Below are 23255 nucleotides of genomic sequence, written 5' to 3' on the forward strand. Positions count from 1 at the left end.
GTAGAAAATATGTTTATTTATTTAGTATATTATATTTTTTTTTAACCAGGGTAGGTTCACCTTCACACACACAAAAATCTGTTACATCGACAGGATGAAACTGAGCAGAGAGAGTAAAAACCTTCCTACCAGCTCTTTCATCTCTATTACTGTGGTGCCAATCGGCAACAGGTGATACAACCACAGTCTGACCTGTTGGCCGTTGGCACCACCGTATTAGAGACGACGACAGGTAGAAGAAGAATTTAGAGTAATTTCCTGACTTAGGCTTAAAGATGTTTTTCCTGTATGAAGAAATAAATCATGTCTGGAAGGCTTGGATGTGAGACTTAGTTGTTAAATTAGTTTGTTTGGGTTTTTTCTGGTGGTTTCACTGACATTTAAAGTGTATTTATAGTTGTATAAGTAAGGGTGAGCTGAATAGGGTGGCAGTGGAAAGACATTATGTTTAGCTGCTGGCTGGACGGTGAAAATGGAGAGAGGAGAGTTGTGGTCTAGACATTAGTTCTCAGTCCAGTCGCCTGAACCTGCCGTCGGCCTCATAAAACACCTCCTCAGCCGCCCCAAAGTAACTACCCCAATGCCAAATATCCACAAAGGGTTTTCTTCAGTGGACCGCTGCGGTCATGAAGGTAATGAAGTGGTCAACGGTTTCCAGGCTGCTGACGTATTGCCGTCTATATTCACTTGTGCTTCCTGTAGGTCCAATAATTCTAATGTAATGATACACCGATTGATCCAAAAGCACTGATTCAACAAGAAAACAATATAGATGTAATTTGTTTCCTGTGGACTAGCTGTTGAGACAGCTAATAGGGATCTAAATAAAAAATCAAATACTGTTGACACCATAACGTCCTCCACTGATGTTAGGTTGGGTAGTGTATTTTATTCTTCTTCAGTTCAAACTGAAAATGTTAAGTACATCCCCTCTTTGCTCTGGATAGCTTTAGCAAATAGACATTTATGTTTATGTAAAAGTCAACAATTCTAACTCTAAATGATGCAGATGCACATCACAAACATGCACAATATGAACACACTGCTAAGAACGGGGCCTTTTAAATCTATACACCTGTATGGCAGCTGTGACATTCATGGATCAAAGTTGATTTCCACGCCTGCGTTTGGCTGCCAGGCACTCCCCGGACAGCTGCTACTCCAGTATGTTTCTCTGAGCGTTACGCTATTGGTGCAATTTGTTCAGCAATGAATCAGTGCCTGGTGAACTTCTATGGATCAGTGGTTACATTCTTTATTCTGTTGTTTTTCAGCTCCACACCATATTGATTCCACAGCGAGTTGAAGCCAGAGGGAAATCAAGAGCCTTTTATGCTACATCATATATCAGTAAGCTGAAGCAATAAGTACCAGAGTAGCATGATGAATTGTTCTCAGTATGAATCGCACTGTGACACAACATATTGATTTCTCCATGACTGAGCGCATTTTGGTGTCCCTGTGTGGCAGGTGGTACCCATGGACCTTGGGGCCGACAGCCGCGTTTGCTCTGTATGATCCTGCGGAGGTCGGCCTTCATCATAAAGCCAACAGGAACATCATGTTGTCAACAACCAGCACCAGTTTTAAGACCCTGATAAAGTGCTGGTGCAATCTGTGTCCATCCTCATTGACATCGGTGTCGGCCAAGTATATCCCTCAAGGACGGGCCAGATTCACAGACAGCTGGTGTTTGGTAAAAAGGGCCATTAAGGGCCATTTGGCCTTTGAGCATCATTTTAGCCCACAGACCTTAACTAGAAAGAAAAATCTCAGTGCATTGGAATTTGGCACAAAAATTATTTCACATTATTAATGTTGCAGACACCTGTGATGAGGACGGTCTCACTGCTTAACGACGACGACAATGCTGCCTTCAGGGTACGTGGGAAGTGGGGACATTGTGACTCAGCAGCTTTTCCTAAACCCCAAATTCATGATTGATGTTGGTGATCGTGCCACTGATGCAATTTTTGAAGCTGCTTTCAATCAATCATTTCAATCATCAGTCAAGGTACACATCAATCAGTCATGTCACATAATACAGCTTAGCATTCACACTTTCTGTATCCTTACACACTTTAGAGGAACACAGCATTAGAGGCTGAAACGCCACTAGAGGGCAAATTCAAGATTAATACTAAAATAAAAAAAACTAAAACTTTCAAACTTTCATTTAAAGTTTTGTTTTCTACATTAACATTTATCCCCCATTAATGTGCATTATGATATTTAACTTTGCATTGCAAAGACACTGGAGCTTTTATAATCAAGGCTCACTAGCAGACAGCTCAAAGAAACAAGCCTGAGAGTGAACAGAGAGACGTGCAGGGACGCGTTAAGAAGGCAGTGAGAGGTATAGTCATTAAAGTAATAATGTGTATTTGAATGCAGAGTGCTGTTGCTTAACAGCAACAAGCATCTGCTCAGTTACTGCCGAACAGATGCTTATTAACATAGTGTCCTGCACATACGTTGGTAATATGGAACGGACTGGACTGCATACTGAGCACTGGGACACTAGGCTGTCTACAGGATGGCTCAGGGAGTCTGAAACAGGCATAAGAAAGCAAAAACACTTTGAAATGGTTTGAAATAGATTCAGTTTGAAAGAAACAATGCCATTTCCCATTTATATAGGAAGAGGATGAAACAGTCCTAGAATACCCTCTGCTGCTCTGATAAATCTTGGATGGCGAGTTTTGCAGAGCGAGGTCATGCATATTTCATCTGTGCCACTTCTGAACCGGTGACCAGCTCACGTTGGCCCACACCAACGCCCCAAATCAATTAATCAGCAGGTGAACTGTAACCATGTTGGCTGTAGATCGTGATGAGGAGGCTCAAATTCTTCCTGACAGCATGGAATACTTTCCCCCTCACTACACACCCACCACAGGCTGTATGTCTTCACACACACACACACACACACACACACAAATATACACACTTGCCTAAGAGCCTGGGCGTTAAGTTAGCTCAGGGACTTTCTCTCACCTCCCTCAAACTCTGTCTGACAGTTCCCAGAGTTTTCCTTTAGGCTCTCTTCCTCGTTGATGATAATGTTCTCAATGTCCTTCATGGTCAGGTGGTCGCGGAAGGCGTAGAACAGGATGTGTTTCAGCTCCTCCAGGGTGATCCTCTGCATGTCGAACTGCAGGAGGGGAGAGATGAGAGGAGGGCGTTTTCAAAAAAGAAGGACAATTTTCCTCTCATATAAATAAACTGTGGGTACTTCTGCAGCACGCCTGGTAAGATGGCGTCTTAACTGAACAAGTACTAACTCATGCGCACTTGTGTGACACAACTCTTCCACAATGTTAGGACCAGTGTTCAAGCTTCAGTAAAACAACACATATAAAAACTCCCATCACAATGTCACTCAAAGCTGTGCAGCAAAAAAAAAATCTACCAGTTTTGCTGCCAACAACCCCCCCAATAAATAATGCGCAATATAAGTACAGACAAAAATGCATAAATCATCACGTGTGTTCTAGTAAGTCTTTACCACGAACACGCCAGACACTTACAGACGTCACTCTAATGTATTCACTTAATCAGGGTGTTGCACACAGTTGATGCATTGATTGAATTGAATGTGGGAGAGTTATAGCCTGAGAGTGATTGATTTATCGTTTGGTTGGAGCATTTAAACAATTCAGTCCAAAAAGGCACTCACACACACACACACACACACACACACACACTACAACAACTTGTATGCAGAGGTTTAAGCAAGGTTGTATGGAAGAGTCTTAGGGCCAGGAGGACTTTATCTAATTTTTTGTCTTGATAATAAATTCAAAATGTCGAGAACAACGTCAGACTTTCAGTATTAGTGCCAGGCATATGAAGAAAATAGAGGAGGATTTCTTTTCTTTTTGTACTTTAAGAGAATTAAGTTAAGAACCAAGTTGAAATACTTGACATGTTGACTTTATTTTCAAGATTTCGTCATTGTTCCTGACACGCAAGAAATAAAAACTCGTGCTCCTCTGATTTATTTTTTCACATGTCTAGCCCTAAAACTGAAAGTTCAACTTAATCCTCAACATGTCGACTTTATTCTTGAAATGCAGAACACATGAGGACAAACCTTCCTCCTCTCTTCTTCCCTTATTCTTGGCCCTAATACTCTCCCATAAGATTAAGCAAAGACTAACCCGACACCTTGACTTGATGAAGACTGCATTCTTTGCAGCACTTTCCTTAATGCTTGAGAGCAGTAATAAAAAAAAAAGAAGTCATTTAGCTTTCTTCGTATTAGTCTGCTTAAATGCAGCAATAGAATTAAGCCAGATATAAATAAAAGGCTTCAGTGGCAGGAGATGAGTGAATGTTATACAAACCTGAATGAATTAAACATCATAACTATGTCCTGAGGCAGTTGAAAGGGCCGAACTCCTCTGGATTTTTCTGAATATTGGCATCAATGTACACTTTCATATTTCCTGACTTAATGAACACAGCTCATTTTATCAGGCAATTGATAAAAAAGCTCTTTGCTGTGCACACCTCATGACCAGCTGATCATAAACACCAGTTGTTTGCCATCCATGTTGGTTTATAGTGACACAAGAGAAGCTGTGTGTGAGAGACCAATACCTTTTTGACAGATTTAGTATGAGGGGAAGAAATACGGCGAGAAGGCATCATCATAACCTGTGTCATACTTTTGATTGGCCTGATCGGCCTCAGAGAAACACAGACTGGTGATTTATCCATCTATCACTGAGCTAAAGCAGCAGAGAGGCTGGCCTTGAGTCCACCTGGTGGTTGTGTATTTTATGTGCTGTGCTTCCACAGTCTTAAGTACCTGTTACAGTCCATGCCTTCCATCCAGTGCATGCTGGGATGGTCACTACCCCCCTGCGACCCTGAACAGAATAAGTTGTACAGAGGATGGATGAGACGAACAATAATGTCTGAGTTGGACCAGTGAAGCCTGCAAAGCTGTGCCAGGAAGAGGGACAAGCTGATTTAGGACATCTAACCGGACTGGACACTAAATCATTCTTTTTTTTTTTTACAAAAAATGTAAAATAATTATATAATATCTTATTATATAACAAACTTTGGTGAAAATGTGCTTCATAGACGTTCAGGATTCACATAATAAAAATAGGAAACTATCTCTTAAAACATATTTACCAACAATAGTGACTTAAACATCACAGGACAGAAAACTCAATCCATCTTACGGCTCGATGCCAGTTTCAAGGACAGTCTGGGGCATGATGTCACAGCCAAGCAATCCTCTTTACAAATAAAATGTTAAATTTGTTTTTCCCTCATGTGACCTTGTAGTTTTCAGCCTCGACTGGAACACGGGAGAAAAGATCCACATGTTCTAACAATCAGTGAATCGAATCTGTGACATCAAGTCAAGTCTTTCAATATTGTTTTGAAAAAGTGATGAAGAATGACAAGATGACAGCACCTGGGTGGATCTAACAGTAAATAATAGACTCAAGTTCTGGTTTTTAACAGACAGCATTACTTTAGTTTTTTCTTGGGTGTATTGGCAGAATAAAGCAGCTCCACAGTGCGTCTACATGGACTGAAATGGAAGTTCTGGCTTTGAAGAGCTGGTGATTATACTGATGAAAACATAGCGTTGACATTTTTACACGTCCACCAAGATAGAGAGAGCAGAAGTCAAAAAACAAATTTTGAATGCTATCAATTCCTTATGATAAAAATCTACTTTTCAACACATTTTGATTTTCAATTTGCAAATCCCAAATCCCAGAGAGCATTTGTAGCACTCAGCAATTTTGCAGTGACTGACTCACATCCACAGAGAGAGAAGGATAAATGTTATCCTTCTCACTGGACTTCCTGGCAAGCCCACTGGGTAGATAATTACATAAATCACACCGGGACATAAATCACACTTACGATCAATACCATTTGTTATCTCTCCACCTCAGAGTGGGCTAATGAACACTCACACCAATCACGCCTCAAATGTTAATCAGCTTCTATAAAGATTCATTATCAAAGCTAATTAAAAGTTGAGGGTCACCGCTTCATCTTTTGTTTGCCAGGTCATTAATCAAAAGGAGAAAGTAAATGTAAATGCTGGCAAGACAAAGGTAACATAAAAAGGTACATGATACTACAGTAATAAATCACATGTGCATTGGTGAACTGTAAATTAAGAGTAGAATAAATGATTTTTCCACATGTTGGCTGCATGAATGTGCACATGCAAACATTACATGGAGAGTTGCAGAGTGTTTATTTTTCTGGAAAAGTGTTTCTACTGTAGGTCGTTGGAGAAAAAAGTAAAGAACATTCAAACAACATTAGAATCTTAACTCAATTCCCAAATAATATTACTGCAACTACTAGAGGTGATAGAGCTGCAACCACTGCCACCACTTACTCATGTATTTACAGTTACATAATTGTATTATCCATTTCTTTGTTAAGCCTTTTGGTAACAATGTGTCTTTATTAAACGCTCCTACTGATACTAAAAACAACAACAACTAAGTATACTGCTGTTGTTTTTCTTTAGAAGAGAGCCACACTAAAGCATGCAGCACTGTGCCGAGGTTATCAACAGCTGTACAGTTGCATTGCCCTTTAAATCAGAGGTTTTGCATTACTAAGTCCACAGGACCTAAAAACACACTTCAAATACACAAAATTAAGAAACTATGATGAACTCTGATTGATAGGCAAACACCGTAAAGTCACAAACCTTCCTGTCCTTTTTTATCCAAGAAGCATCACAAGCTTATATCACAGGATGTCTCACAGAATCAGAATAGTGTTTCTTTCCAAGTACACAGACAAGGAATCTGTCTTGGTATTATGGGCACATAAACATAGTCAGACAAGATAAAAGCACAAAAAGCAAGTACTGCAAGGTCTAAAGACATAAATATGAAATACAATATTTACAACCAGAACTATGTAAAATATAGAGAGTACGTTTGTTTCTATTATGACATAAAATTACAACTAATACTACGGTGCTCTGATACTAACGAGCTGCAGCACCTTTTAGCATCATTGTGACCTCAGACCTCAAAATTCACAACCAGAAACTCAAATAAACCCTCCAACAATCTCACAAGGTCTTTGTGTGTATAACTGCCTGTATCCAGTTTATATAATCCGCCATGTACAACAACATAAAACAGATGTTTTGTTTTTCGTTTCAGAGATACGACGAGTTGTTCCACTGACAACAGAGCTCTGTTTACCTCTGTCCTCGTCTCCCTCTGAGGAACAGAGAAAGACTGAAACGCTACCCGCCCTAAACAGACAAATCCATCTGGAGTGATCCGGCAGCATCTGCCACTTGTGTCACTTCTCCCAAAGGGAGACAGGTCGGCGGCCTGATCGTGTTTACTCGACCTTCGCGCAACCTTGCTGCCCCTAACATCGCCATCGCTGGAGGACATAAAGAAACTGCTGGAGCTTCATTTGCCAGAGAAAAAAGGGACGAGCTGCAAGATAGATTCATTCACTGAGCACTCCAGTGGCAGATAAGAATAAAAAAAAATCCATTTTATTTTCTTTTTCCACATCCCAATGACTTGCTCAGACTATATTCACATTCAAGCATGGAGTGACCTTTATGGGAGAATATGGTGAAATAAAGGGGAGTAGAAAAGAAGGACACCTGCGGACCTCGAGTGAGTCCTACAGAAAAGATTTTAGTCGGACACCCAGTGTGGTGTGACCTACAGCTTCATACTGAACCCCATGCACGGAGAGGAAACCTTCAGCAGTGTTCATTGTCACACAATCTTCGCATCGAAGTTCAGTCTGAAGTGTAATGACATGCCTCAGACAGAGGGGCTTTTAATGGAGACCCTAGAAAAGTTGGAAATGTCACATGCTGTTAAGACCTGCTGTGGTTAAAGTTCATAAGGAGGCTTGCAGTGAAATGACAGGATGATGTAAGAGATAAGGGAAATAGTAGTAAAAACCCTCTCTTCTCTGAACTGACTCACTCATTAATCTGTATTAATAAGAGTTTCCACAACATTAAATCATCAGATACAGAAGAGTTCAATTTACACTGGCAGTGAATCTTAAGAGCTGCGATGGGTTTAGAAGCGTCGACGAAACCCTGAGCAAACCCTGAGCTTAATGCTGTACATGAGTACGTCTCATGAACAGTGCCTCAAGAAGAGTCTTCAGTATTTCTTATGATGAAAAATATACATTTATATATATATAAGTGAAAACAAATCTGGTTGGTAACCTAATGGATCTAAAGTGATTGTTCCTGCTTGGTTTTTAGTGGCAATGCTGATAAATGCCCGGTTTTGTAAACAACATTAAAAACAGTATAATGCTGCATTGGCATAACTTCACACCTTATTACATAATGTACCGTGATTGAGATTCCACCATGGCACTAAAAATACCTTCACAGACAGACTATTTCTAATTCTACCATTACTCTACCATGTGCTATATGTATTAATGCTGTACCTTTGTACTTTGTCAGGCTCTATGAAAGGAGACTGTGGGAACCTGTGATCCGACACAAACGTCCACAAGAACAGATTATAGAGGAATTATCTTAAAAACATAATCAACTAAAACTGCCTCTTTACCTACAGTAGGGATCAGCCAAATTCAATAAAACTAGAATTACCATAAGCTTTATCGAGCTCAATCTAAAGCGATGCATTGAGGGTGATTTCCTCGCCCCTGCAGGAACACTGTCCTTGGATTAAACCGTGAACTTCCGCGAATTTGCTCAATCGATTGCGAGCCTGTTCTTCACGCTGCAAAGTGGATTCGTGGCTGAAGATGAGGGAGGGGAGTCACCCCAAAGAGAAAACGCTGCTCTTCCCGACACTCGTAAATGAGGCGCGTTCAGCTGCTCACACACACAGGCGGTGAGAAAGTGCCAAGAGCCAGCATCCATCCATCTGCTGAGTTCAGCCCTTTGCAGTGCAGCCAAATTACAAAGCTACACATAATGCTCTCCACACAGTGGAGAATCCAATTATATGCATTTGCTAATCTAAATTTTAACACAATGGGCTGGTGAGTATTTTGTTTTTAAATGGCTGAAACATTCTGCAGATGGGGACAAGCTCGTCCTCGAAGGTTAGTGGATTTCAGTGCAAAGCCACAGACACACAGCTACAGACTTATGACCTCTGCTCTTCTCAACAAGTCCTCGATAGTCCTTGTTGAATATGCCATGTCAATGAATCTGCCTCTTCTTGTCAACAAGTGACTGCACCTAAGTCTCTGTCACTGTTTTGCATTTTCTTTTTTGCGAGGCATCTTGAGAATAACACAAACCAATAATATACTCTGTGGATGTTGTTTCCATGTGTTTGAATAGGAAGAGACAGAGGTAGAAGAGAGGATTTCAGCTTGAAAGCCAAAGAAATTGAGCTACAAGTGTTACAGACCGACATCTTCTGCTTTCACAAAGGTAAACAACACAAACATACAGCAGAAACACACAATCAGACACAAAGACACCTGGCAAACACTCCAAAGCTCTTCAGAGCCAAATACAGTGAGATCAGATGGTCTTCTACCACAAAAACATGAAGTCTCAAGGCTCCACGGTGTTGACAGAGAAATCACTCTTGAGTTGAGCCTGAAATCTGAACGTCACCTGTATATATAATTCTCTTTATGACTGCACTACATAGTCGGAACATGAAAAATATGTGGTCGGAAAATAAAAAAGAAGAAAAAAATCTTATCCAAGCAACTTGAGCCGTCATCCTGATGGCAGGATGACGGGGCTCTTTCTTCTGAACAAAACTGCATCCTCTTGCACTTCAGGAAGTTGCAGCTGTCAATTTAACCATTTCAACATTTCCTTTAGATTTTGTGCAGACCTTGCTTGCATCACCGTCCAGTCAGGAGTGAGAGGAAAAAACAGTTCAATCCACCTATTGAATTTTTGTACATGAACGGTAGCGGCTTAAAACGCGATGGAATTACGTGAGTGATAAAATCAAAGTAAAAAAAACAAAACAAAACAAGATAATAGCAGATGTTTATTTTCCTCTTCATCCAGTTCTACCCAATTCCCTTATCCTTCTTGTAACTTCTTTCTGAAGTTAGCCATTCTCAACCCTCTGTACGATAAAAGTTGACATTTTGACAGCTAGAAGCCCGTAAGCACTGACCCCATCAGCTGCTGTCTGTGAGAAGTCGTAAAATAATGACTCATCATTACTAGAACCCATCTAACAACCTCTGAGCCATCACTTTTGCAAACCTTTCTACTGCTTACAGCAGGTAATATATATTGCAGGGGCATTTATTATTTACAAAGCATTTTATACACACTCTTGCATTATTCACAATACAGTATCTGAATCTGCTCCCAAGTTTTCCCATGATGACACATCTCAGTCTCATGAGTACGTATGTTCTTACATTCTTATCTTAGCTTTTTGCTCGTTCCACAGTTCCCACATTTAACACTTATTTCCACATAATGATCTCTGTTTGTACCTATAATGTATTCCACACCACCATGGGTTGTCTGCAGTGTTCAGATGTGTTGCTTTTACAGCCCGTTATCATAGTGAAGCTTATTAAGTTGTTAAAAATGATCTACATCATTGTCACCAAAACAAATTGTAGCATGTTTATTCCTCTTTTTATAGGATTCATTATTTTACCACCTTTAACACCTTTATTAACCTGAAGACGACAACCCAGAAATTAATGAAAAACATTAACAAGCAACTGACAATTACATTACTGCACATTGAGCACATGTAACTGTATTTCTACAGGCTTTTTATAGGACATGCCACAAGTTATAAGGCCAGACTAGGTGTAATATATTCATTATGTCCAACATGCACACATTCTTTTCCTTGTTAAAATCAACGGTCAGCAGATTCATTGATCCCTGCTTATCCATCCCTCCTGAAAGGCCCCCCAGCCTTCAGGAGAAATGTATGTCTCCATTACCACTGTGTCACCCAGCCATCAAAGGGTAGAAGATTAATTGAGAAGAAAAGAAAACATAACATGCACCATGAGAATCCCAGCAGGCAGAAAAATGAATTGGGGCTCAAATCTGGAGCCACCAAAGTGTAGGAAGTGATGGAAGCATTGGCCACATGGGACACAGATGAAAATCGACTTGTACTTTGATTCTTATGTGCAAAACCTTTACACATTTCAGGCCCTGAGGTAAATAGCCGACCCGTCTGTTGAGGTGTCTAACCTCTGTGCTCCAGGGAACACTTAAAAGCCTCACGATCAACGAATGATAGACGGAAAAAAAAGAAAACTTATCACGCAGTCACACGTCTTCTTAAGTATTTTTGCAACACAAGCAGACAACAGAAAACTCTGATCAAAGGGGCTCGATAAATGCTCACATCAGGTATTTAACAGTCTGTGAATCCTTCAGGGAAATCTATTTCAATCTCAGTACAGACGGCAATGCTCTTCAAGAGGTTCACTCACTTTACGTTCACTTTTCATTTGCAAGCACAGTGACAAAATGCCAACGCCAGCAGCAGATCAAAAGGACAGCAGACTTTCGATGGCTTACCTCAGAGGCAATCAGAGGAAAGTAAGGAAAGATGTGCCTAAAGCCACTGAGCAAGTTATCAATAGCCAATTACTGTTAGCATGATTAATCAAGGAGAAATTACTCCCATTAACCCCCGGAGTGAAGAAGGGTGAGGGTCACAGCCCTCATTAGCGGGATTCAGAAGACCTATATGCCCTGCCTCATGCAATCCATTGGCTTTGCTGAAGAAGAATGAGAAGCAGAAGAGACAGACGGCAAGAAGGACGCTGAATAAAAGACCACATGAAACACACAGAGGGCTTAAGAGGTGGACGGGAAGAGTGGGAGACCACATTAATTCTAGGCATAATTTTACTTGGGGGTTGAACATTCGATTGCCGCTCGATCCAAACTTGAAAATATTCATCACACGGTTTAATTAAGCCCAAAGGGTAGCAGCAGCTTTTGTCAACAGGATCCATGGTCAAGCCTGGAAACAATTCTATACTATATTTCTAAAAGTCAAAACTTTTGTGTTTTCAAGTTGGCCAAAATCTAATTAAAGCCCAATCCAACCAAAAAGCCTGAGAAAAAACACTCAACATGACATGCGCGGAAAAAGCATCAACCCACCTGCTTACTGGCGAATCTGAAATTAAAATCATCTTCATGGAAATGTCACATTACAGTGGGTGCTTTGTTTTACTTTGTCGAGGACTGCATCACCAAGGACTCAAAGCCTGCACTTAAAAGCCAGGGGAAAATGTTAATTCATGCAGTAGCTATTACAAGTTCAGCTTGTAGAAGAAAACTGAACCCCAACCATCTCAGGAAACGCTACCAAACTAAAACGAAAAATGATAAATGACGTGCAAACGGCCTAAATCTTTTGAAGCCATAATTCCATATTCACCATTCACCCTTGCTGTCTGCGGCTGTGATGAGACTTTGAAGAGAAGCTTGAAGTAAAAAAGGTTAAACCACATCTCGGGAGATGTTAGGACACTGAACTACGCTGTGAAATGATGAACAATGAGAAACAGGCCTGTCTTTTTCAAAATGCATTTAGCTGACAAATGATATTCTCCATTCATCTAAATAGGATTTTACACTGTGATCACTTAGTAGATAAAAATGAAGAAGCTCCCCTCTAGGAAACCCAGCACGTCAGTATAATGGAGTCAGAGGCATTTATTTTGATTGACATATACATCATTAAAATTCTTGGCACTCAACAGCACAAATGATCCTCCAGTGTGCGTGAGTGTGTGTGTGTGTGTGTGTGTGTGTGTTTTTAAGTTAAAGGACTGTGCACTGTGCAGAAAATGCAGTAATGTGTTGCCGACACTTCTCAGAGCGGCGGTCTGCATGAGAAAGAGCTGTAATGAAGTGAATCACTGAGGTAGCCAAGCTGACTCACATGTAATTAAAGCTACATGGAACATGAGGAGGAGGGGTCGGGACAAAAATGTCACATACTGTACGCGAGAAAAGGCTCTTCTGAATCATGCGGAGAGGCTTCATATGCTACGGGGAGCAGGTAAAAGAAACAAAGTCGGATGTGTTTTCACTTCTCAGGAGGCCTGAGGTGTGTGCTGCTGCAGCTTCTCCACAAGCAGCACAACTTCAAACAGCACCGTCCATGTTTTCTCAGCACTGGGAGCAGGAGAGCTTTCAGCCTGACTCCACGCACAAGACTGACTGGTACAGTAAGTACCAGTAAGTCAGTAAGTCTGTACTGCTGAGCACTCTCACTGCAGACTGACTGCATTTAAATCCACATTGTATTTTAAATAATAGCTCAAATGATTGAGGTGTTAATCTGGATAAGCCTCTTATTGGACCCTGTATATATTCTGCTTTATCTGGGTCTATTTATCCACAAATACAGAGTTCCTCTTGCAGCAAAAGGTGATATTCCTCCTGCAGTAGCCTGTCAGTTTCCAATCATCACCAACATGAGGTGACACCATCAGTGTCCAGAAGCTAGGTGATATTTTCAAACATAATGCATATGTTTACACAGAGTAACCTACATACTCTTCCATATGTTGATGGTAGCTGTAATGGTGCATGACTTTTAAAAACATTTTGTCGAAGCCAGAAAGCATCAGTGATCAGTGTTCTGCACAGTTAGTATATGTGTACATGCATGTGTTATTATTGCTGCATGAAAAGTTTAAGTACTGATTCTATAGGATTCAGATTCAGACAAGAAAAACTAAACTATTATTTAAAATATATGTACAAAATGACATATTCTAAACATACAGAGAGAGTAGCTTTCATCTTTGCCTTTACCAATGTCATGGAGAACGTGAGTTTTTTGAACAAGATCCTTAGAAGGACAGCTACAACACTGGACGAGAACCTGTTGCCAGAAATGCTAATGATGATGCAAATAAAAACTAGGAGCTTATAAAGAATAACTAAATCTTCTATCCTAGATAAAAAATGACAATTGAGTATTTTAAAACCACTACATAGTGTGCAGTATACACCCTGGTCTAGATCAAATCTAGCACTGTAACACTGATCTGGAGGTCATCATGGAAAGACTTTTCTGTCTCACAGTGAGAGTGAAGACCTCAGAGGAGAAGAATCTGGCCAGGGATCAAAATGATGCTCTTTTCTGGCATAATAGCACTGTAACAATTGGCGCAAGTGAGACGAATGGAGTCATTTTCACTTTGATAATCCTCCATAATTCACCTCCCAACCTCTGAGCTGGAATCTGAGGATGAGCACATTAGAGGGACGACGCTCAAAGTAGATCAGACTGTTTGAACGAGGGTAATTAGATATATAGAGGGGAAGGGAGGACTTGTACGTGTGTGTGGGTGTTGATTAACTGTCTGTAACGTCACGTCTCTGTGCCACCTTCATCACTATTCAAGGCCATGCCTGGCAAAGAGAATATGGGAGTGTGATTTTTTTCTCCCCTCTTTGCCTTCCCAGCAGGCATGTGAGCGCCCTTACCTACCAGTGTGCATCCTGTACGGAGGCCTGAAATCCAGACACCCAGCACCCACTTGTCAGAGAAGCACTGGCTCTCCCTGCTCAGTATCACCTGCCTGGAGCAGGATTATTGACTGTCAGCAGTTCTTCAGGGGAAATCTGGCAGTTCACTTTGGGAAACTTGAAATATGCCTTCGTCACCAGTAGTGAGGGTGAAAAGGGATGCTAATTTTGAATGTTTAATCAAAAGAATCATCGGGTATCAAATAAGCATGTACAAAATCTATCACAACTTTCACTCAGAGACAGAAAAGATGTGCTTAGTCAGTCAGCAGTGCGTCCCTGCGGGAATGAGGTACTGGATAATATGGGTCCAACATTAAACATAGCTTATATTGACAGAACAACAGTGACAAACTACCATTAGACAAAAAAGTTGCTGTTTCTAAAACTTGGATCAATAACTTTATAGTTTTTGATACTATTTTGAGAACACTGGCACTGCTAGTGGGTAGTTCTCCTCAGTGACACAAAATATTCTGCTTTTTGCCCCTATAGCGTATAGTAGCGCTGTGCTGAGTCATATTTTCTATTTCAACACTGGTCTCATTTCTAAATGTTATAATAATTTGTCATATCTTGATATTAACAATATGGTGATATGTTTACATATTCACGTGATGACTACATGCAGCAGCAGCAGCCACTGCTTAAAGTGACAATTACCTTGATGTGCAAAGCATTGTGAGAACATCACAAGAGCAAAAGTGGGCAACAAAACAAATTTGTCATCTCAAGCAGAGGCACCGAGTTGAGGACAAGAAAAAACAGAAATCACAAGAGCATCTTATGTGAAGTTTAAACAACCAAACTGACACACTAAATTGCTCAGCCTTTCAAAATCAATAGTTTGACGATTCTACGACATTATAATGTTGTTTTAAGGAATTTTTCTCACCCTAATATGTTTGAATGTATCACAAAGGCCACTTTTGTCTAGAACCAGGCTTAATTATCAGCTGTACCCAGCTGTAGCAGAATATATAATAGAGAAAATTATTGACCACCAAGGTGAAAAATTGGCTTTACCTCACCGAGACATAAAATCCCTACATATCTAACACATTAAAAGAGTTAATATATATATATATATATGGACTGGGAATGGGGGCATTAAATGATATTGCAATTTTTTGCTCCAAAGAAAGCATTAGCATAGAAACAGCTACAGAGCACATGACTTACTCTCATTTTCCACAGAGTGTCAGTCAAACTCTGGAGGGGCCAACACAAATATTGGCCTTCTCTCACCTCTCTCCAGAAAAATCATTGTATTATTCATCATAGGTGAGTTGTTACCAAAGTCATTATGAATCCAACATTGTGCCCTGGCACAAAGGACAGACCAAATGGAAGATTAATGGATTTCATTTAGGATGAAAGTCTTCATTTATACAGCTTGAAGGAGGTGAAGGCACATTCAAACATGCCTTGTGTCTTAAAGTCAGACAAGTTTAACGCCAGATCCTTTCACACTACAGATGCATTTTCAAGTAGTAACGGGTCACACAACATGCTAACTGTGTAGTAGCAGTAGTATTTCATATTTTGGATGATGAATATCTCTTCATTCATGTGTTCCACATTAATGCTGCCAAAAGCTGCTTTCCCCCCAAAGAAACCAGTTTGTTCATCTAATCAGTTTCAGAAAATCTGTGTTATAAGACCAAAGAACAGCTCTAAGAACCTCTGAACTACAGTATATTTACATTATATAAGTGGCATAGTGACCGCTTGCATTATTTCTTTGGTGTCAAACCGTCCATTTCTAGAATACATACATTTCAGTAGTCAAGAGGAAAGGTCTGTATGATTTAATGACAGTTTGAAGTCTTTAGGAATTTAAACAATTAATGTATTAAAAAGACCAAAATACACCCAACAGCGACTAAATGTAAGCTGATTTACTCTATAAGTGTATAAATATCATCCAAACATGCTGTCTGACACAAAAAAAAGCCATTTCACTCGTTCTGTTTATGTGGAGGAGTGAATATCTGCTCATTAGAACTAGAGCTCTTCAGACCTCTCTGCGTTCTTCTTCCTCCTGACATCTGCTCTCCAAAACACACTTCACCTCAGTGAAACTCCAAACTCTCTGCCCCTTTTTTCTCATTAACTTGAAAAAGTATTATTTTTGGAGGAAGATCTGCTGACATTTTTGCAGCAGGCTTTATTCTAATTACAACTGGTTAACACATCCAGAAACCTTGGGACACATCTTTGTTAAAAAGTGCCAAAGCTGGGCTCCAGTATCTTTAGCATCTAAGGAGACATAATTATTTCAGAAACTAGGCTGGATAATATCGAACTCACTGGTCTATTGTGTATTCATTGAACAAAGAAACAAACACACAAATTAAAAACAGAAAACGGCCCCTCATAACTTATGTTAGTTGAAAAGAACCACAATGAGACCATTCATTATGCAGGATAAAGCACCGACAAAGCAGGTACTGTGCCATTTTCATATATAAATCCTATAACATAAGATTACATTACTTAATTATACAGTGAAGATGGACTTTACACTCAGAGATAATTGATGCAACTTCAAATATAAGGTTTTGCTCTACTGTGATTTCAAAATAATGATAATGCTGTAACTGATAGTGACATGTTTTCCTATTGATTAACTCAATTAGACAGCATGTCAGAGTTCCTTTTGATGCAAAGGCATGTTAGAGGGCATGGACATGTCCTCTACACTTAAATATTTTATTCAGTAAATGTTCTCAGAAGCTAAACTAACCACAAACGAGCAAAACAGTAATCAGTTTTTTGCGATGTGCCTACAGCTTGAAGAAAGAATTATTGGCCCACCAGAACGTCAACTTAAGAGTCCAACTTTGCTGTTGCATGAGGAAATTCATTTTCCATAAATGTTCCTCCTGAGGGCTGCAATAACACATCTTATTCAAAGTGGGTGTTCAGTAAGAAAGCGCACAGAATGATTATAGTGTAAACAGCTCAAAAATAATCTTACTCATGCTGTTCTGTCAAAAAGGTACACTACCTCTAATCAGTCATTTCTCCTGGCTGTCAGTTTACCTGTGGTAAACATGGCAACCTCAACAACATGCACATTAGTCTGAGGCTCAGATTGCTTTGGAAAAACAAGAAAAATATTGGAGGGGAAGCGCGCCAATTTTATACATCAGTGTCTTGGAGATTATTACAGCATATGTGAAAAAAGCTGCATAAAAGGTTTTTGAAACTTCGTGTTGCTTGAATTGATGTCCACTGACGCAAGTTTGTTTGGGCCAAAGACTACAAGTTTGACAAAGGACGTTAGAAGTGAGAGTACCAGATGTCTGTGGCTTGCTTCTTGCATTGAGGGTTATGTAAGCACCAGGTTTTGACAAGGTAGAAGAATGCACAAGCAGTGGAATCAGTAAAACCTTTTTGATATCAGAATTCAATAAATTAATCTGCTGGGCACCTGCCGGACTAACTTTGTACTGGCTGCTTATACAGAGCAATGATTGGGAAAGAAAACTGTGAAACAGCCAGAAATCTCAGTCAAACAGCTCACAGCTACACGAGAAGTCCACCCGCCTTGATCCGGTTAGTGTTGTCCAAGCTATGATGGCTGCCATACACTGATTTTAGTGATGACTTTCATGCATTTATTCCTCTTTAAGTGGCCGTTTGTGAAAGTATGAGGAAAACCAACACAAACTCAGTGCGCAGATGAGATCATAGTTTTTATTTAAAACGTGGTTGGCAAATTGTCACGCATCAAAAAAGTGAAGAAGGGCTGCCAAAGCAAAATCTTACCAAGGGAACCAAAAACGTGGCATAAACAAAAGAGAACCGCTTGCAGGATGTGGGAATTGATAAATGCGTATGACTGCATCCAAGTCCATTTATCCAAAAAGCAATATGTCTTGCTGCTGCATTGGATTGTGTTTGAATGAAGCCACTATCATTTGCGAAACTGGCTTCTCTATAGCACCTTTCCTGTGATGGAGTCTTCTCAGTGTGATTACTAAACATCATAGGCTTAGAAAACGGTCCCCTGGTTCTCATGAACTGATGCCAAGTCACGTTTACTGAGAGCCGTAGATATCTAGAGAAAGTCTTCTGTCATTTGCCCCTGTTGATAAAATATGTTGACATGTCATCTTATCATCTACGTTCAAGCCTGGGTACACTCTACTTCTGCATCTGCTATCAAACAATTCTTACAAACCTCTTACATTTTTAATGACAACAAGCAGAGTACCGTCCTCGAGGTGTTGACAACCTTTTCCAACCCCCCCCCCTCCCCTGAGCGCTTCGTCTTCCTCATGAGAGCGGACATAAACTAAGAGTCCTGCTTTTCAAACCACCTGTCAAGAATAAACAAGACGCTGCTGAGAGGGCAGCAAGTACTCCAATGAGCCTTGCACGTTTGCTCAAACACACAGAAGCAAATGTTTCCACGGGACAATACACATTTGAAAGCCCAGTTTTCAAACCATTACAGCAGTCCAAAAGAAAGGTGTGTATCCGTGTGGTGTCAAAGGTGCAACCCCACAAACTGGTTTATGCCATTTACAGTGTTTAATATTTCAGGATTTGTTAACATTTGATATACTTTAAGCTTCATGTATAAGTCATGAGCATCAATTTGCATTTGAGGTGGAAAGTATGAGTCTGCATTCAAGATATCATTCTTTAAACTGCTGACTGCTTAGACCAACACTGAATAGGCTGAGGTAGCATTAATTCAGTCACAGAAGGTTCACTGGGGTTTTCGCACAAACAGACATTTGTAGTTTTGAAATTATGAGGAGAAAGGAAGTACACAGATAAAACTGAACAACTGAATACTGCAAAAGCTGGGTCAGGCAAAGGGATTAAGGTGGAATGAATTATCCCGTAGCATACAAACAGACTTCAATTAATTTTTGCCACACGATTTGGGCAAAGGCGCAAATATAAACATTCAGGTATTATATAATTATGTATATGCATTAGGTGGTCACATAACACTGGAACTCCTTAAAGTACACAAAGTGCTTCCTGATTTTCAACTGTATCCCAGCAGATGGTGGGAGCTGTAAGGATAAAGAGAGTAATGTGTGCATACGAATGCAGATAAATTATTGACGATAAGCTGAAAGACTAAAATGCCCACTTTGAAGGTGGGGATGCAAATCTAACCCTATTATGTCCTCACAGCAATAATGTGAGAGAAGCCAAAACCCAAAACTGAATGGCGATATCAGATGACAGTCATTCCCTGTTGAAACTGACAGTAAATCTAACAAATAGTGACAAAATTGGGACTCAAAACTCTAAAAAGTGTCAACAAAGAATGAAAAGTTCTTATAAAAATTGTGTTTAATACCCAATGTGTTTTCCAGATGCTGCTGTGCACATGATTGGTCTCTCTGCAGCCTAATATGAATACAGCCCTGTTATATTTCGTCACATTGCCTATTCCCTCAAAACCATCTAACTGCTACAATTTGCATACACATACATTGATATCTAAATAGATTCTCACCTTCTTTATAATGTAGACATTTCACATTGTCTGCCTCAGGAGGCTCTGCTGCCAAGGCTGCTGCTGCTGCTGCCTCATAAGTTTTTTTCTTTCAGCATTTTGTTTCCATGAACAAATTCTCCTCATGCATCGTTGAATCTAATTTTATCTAATCTAATCCAGTGTTAAGAGTCATACTCCGCAGGAAGAGAGAATATCAAAAAGAGATCAGAGGGAATACAAGACTAAAAGGCCCCTCATGCCACAAGGCAACTCTTATTACACATCAGACACTTAAAAGTTGTCAAAAACTTGTTGTGATATCTTTAGATCTTTACCACAAGTAGGACTAAACTGTTGGCTGTTGCATTGTGAGTAACGCAGACGCAGAATGTGTGGGGAAAAGAAAGAAAGTCAATATCCCTGGTTCTGCTCGATCATTTTTTAAATCTTTTTTTAGCTGTCTATCATGAATCTGTCATAAGACTGCCATGATAGATCAGTGGAGCCCTTATCTGGGCTTTCACGTTGTATTCATACCATATTTAATGTACCAACAATTCACCGTGACAACAACAGGTGTTGGAGGGCCGCGCAATATTAGCCAGCAGCAGCATAACAGCATGCTAAATCAGCATCAGTCTCATTGTTGGTTTTTTGAAGTGCTGCTATGAATGTAGGTGTAGAGAAGTACTAATTGCTATTGACAGTTAATACCAAATTTAATTTACCATGTTACAATATGGTGCACAAACATATGAGTATAGTTGCTTTGTACTGAGTGAGTAATGACCTGATACTTAATGAATCATTAAAGCATCGTTCCCAAACACTGTGATTTAAGGACTGTATGGTTGATGATCATGATTTCCTTGCGAACAGACTTTGAAAAATATTATTAATAAATCATTCGTTCATAAATATCTGAGAACTGCATGAGGACCACTTTCTTCACGAGTCGTTCCTGATGAACTCTGAACGACTCATTCATAACTCTTTACTTAATCATTAGTTACTCTTTTTCTGCCTCCTCCCAGTAAAGTGATACATTTGGTTGAGCGTTAGCAGATTTCATGATGATATTCCCAACCAAAAACTGCTTGCATGGCTTCTAACAACTTCACAAACCTTTAGCTTCTCTGGCTTCATTACTAGGGAAAGAATCTCACTGGTGTAGAGCAATGTTTCACAGCGTAGTGCAGTGTGTTGAATGAGGACCCAGTATTGATTTTGGAACAATGTGTTCCAGACAACCTCAGTTTTCTATTTTCTTTTTTTGGACACAATCCCTGCCATACAAATGACGTCCAACTTTAAAGAAAGAAAAAAAAAAGAAAGTAGAGGAGAGAAAGCAATAATATAAGGATATTGTATGTTAGTAGCTTAAAGAGAAAATATCAGGCCCAAATGCTTTCAAATGTTATATATAACATCTAGATTAATAACACAAGTACCAACATCACCGTCAACCCTGCAGCTCACTCTGTTCTCTACAAGTGAAATCATGTGATAAATCTCAAGCAGACAGAGATGCCACACACTGTTTGACAAGTTATGACTAATGATTTTGACAAGTGATGGCTTATGAGTTTTCACAAGTTATGAATTATGACAGCACTTACATGACCTGTATTTCCTCCGGTCTCATTCAGAGTTGCCATGTACCTCACTGTACCTAAGTCACTTGGCATAAATCATCTCAATGATGAGTCACATGCCTGCTCCAGGATTAATTAGCACAATGTACGAGGCACTGACCTGTATTTAAAAGCACAGAGAAGCCTTGTCCTTCTAAAACGTCGACTCACCATCAACATCTATCACGTATAGGAATAAAGTCCTCGCATGTGTGAAATCAAACTATTATCAATCTAATCTAAGAAAATGTCTTTGGGGCTTTGAAACAAAATGACAAAAGTTATGTAATCATAAGAAATAAAGGCGGGATTGAAAAATCTGTGACCACATTGAACATCTCTCATATTTCCACATAAATGTGGAAGGTTTGATGATTCAGAAACATTTAAAAACACAATAAGTGATGAAATGTAAAATGAAAAAGGAATATCTAAGATTCTGCGTTATTTCTAACCATCAAATTTAAGCACATCTTTTACACTGAACAACTTAAAGGTCAGAGCTCCTGGAGTTGTATCTCTTCCATTGAAGTATGTGATCAGATTTGATCCACTTTCCCTTTTGTACAAAAGAGATCGTCAATGGCACTAATTTGCTTAAATTTGATTAAATATGTCTTCATTTTACATGTCATAACATCATCTTGTTTTGAAATGTTTCTGAATCCTCAAACGTCTTGATTATTTCCAGGTTTTCAAATATTAGAGATTTTCATACTACTTATTTCAGAGATGAAGGATAACATCTTATTGCCTGTACATGAGTCCGATGGTGTGTTTATTATTTGAGATGTCCTCCTTTTACTAATCGTGCTGATGATCAACAACAAAGCAGAGAAAAACAAAATATTTGCAGTTGTTCAATAACAAGCTAATAATTATCCAGATGGGATAATTAGATACATTAACAAACTGTTCAAGAGCAGATACGAGTGAGTAGGAAGGTGAGTGTGTGACAGCGAGTGAATCATTATCCCATCACTCCAGCTGGTGAGGATGTGACACTTTGCCTGACATTAGTGAAATGAGAAAATCTCTCAGCTAAGACGAGGACTGAACTGTTCTCATGGTTCAAGAAGGCCGAACCAGAACATAGTACGAGGTTCATAGGAGTCGGCCGGGGTCTGCTTGTGCCACATTCCTGCTGAGCGAATCCTGCTCTGCTCTGACGGAGACAAACTCTGACAACCTCCGGAGGAGAGAATAAATACTTAATTGTAAAATCCTAGAAAATGCCAGATGGAGGAAAATGCAATCTGTGAAACACTGTCAAATGCTTTGATAACTGTGGATTTTAATAAGGGCTACACAGAACCCCTACAGTTAAATGCTTTCAGTGTTGCGTCGCCGTTGTTGTGCGCTTGTTGTGATTCATGTTTTATGGAAAAGGTTGGTGGTGTCCAAACTGACTCAGATTTTGCTGTAAAGAGGGCTGATCAGTCATAAAGCTACAGAGGTTAGTGGATTTACTAAACAGCTCCAAGTATTTTGGTCTTACTCCTTAGTGTCTGCTTGGCTTTCTGTGATCAATGTAAAGGCTACTGCAGTTCTGAGGCTGAAAAAACAACTACTGCGTGCCTTGAATCTCCAAATAGCTCCACAATGCTCTTTGGCTAACTGAGTCATTTTTCAA

General features: G+C 39.8%; 1 protein-coding gene across 1 annotated transcript in view; it reads right to left on the reverse strand.

The window, feature by feature from the left end:
- Window positions 1–23255, reverse strand: part of LOC139200363 (calcium-binding protein 8-like) — a 51410-nt gene that overhangs the window by 2330 nt on the left and 25825 nt on the right. Inside the window, exon 5 of the mRNA XM_070829640.1 lies at window positions 2998–3154. Coding sequence (XP_070685741.1) covers window positions 2998–3154 — 157 coding nt within the window. The remainder of the gene's footprint in view (window positions 1–2997; window positions 3155–23255) is intronic.

The sequence above is a fragment of the Pempheris klunzingeri genome, chromosome 4, assembly GCF_042242105.1.
Source record: "Pempheris klunzingeri isolate RE-2024b chromosome 4, fPemKlu1.hap1, whole genome shotgun sequence".
Taxonomy (NCBI): Eukaryota; Metazoa; Chordata; class Actinopteri; order Acropomatiformes; family Pempheridae; genus Pempheris; species Pempheris klunzingeri.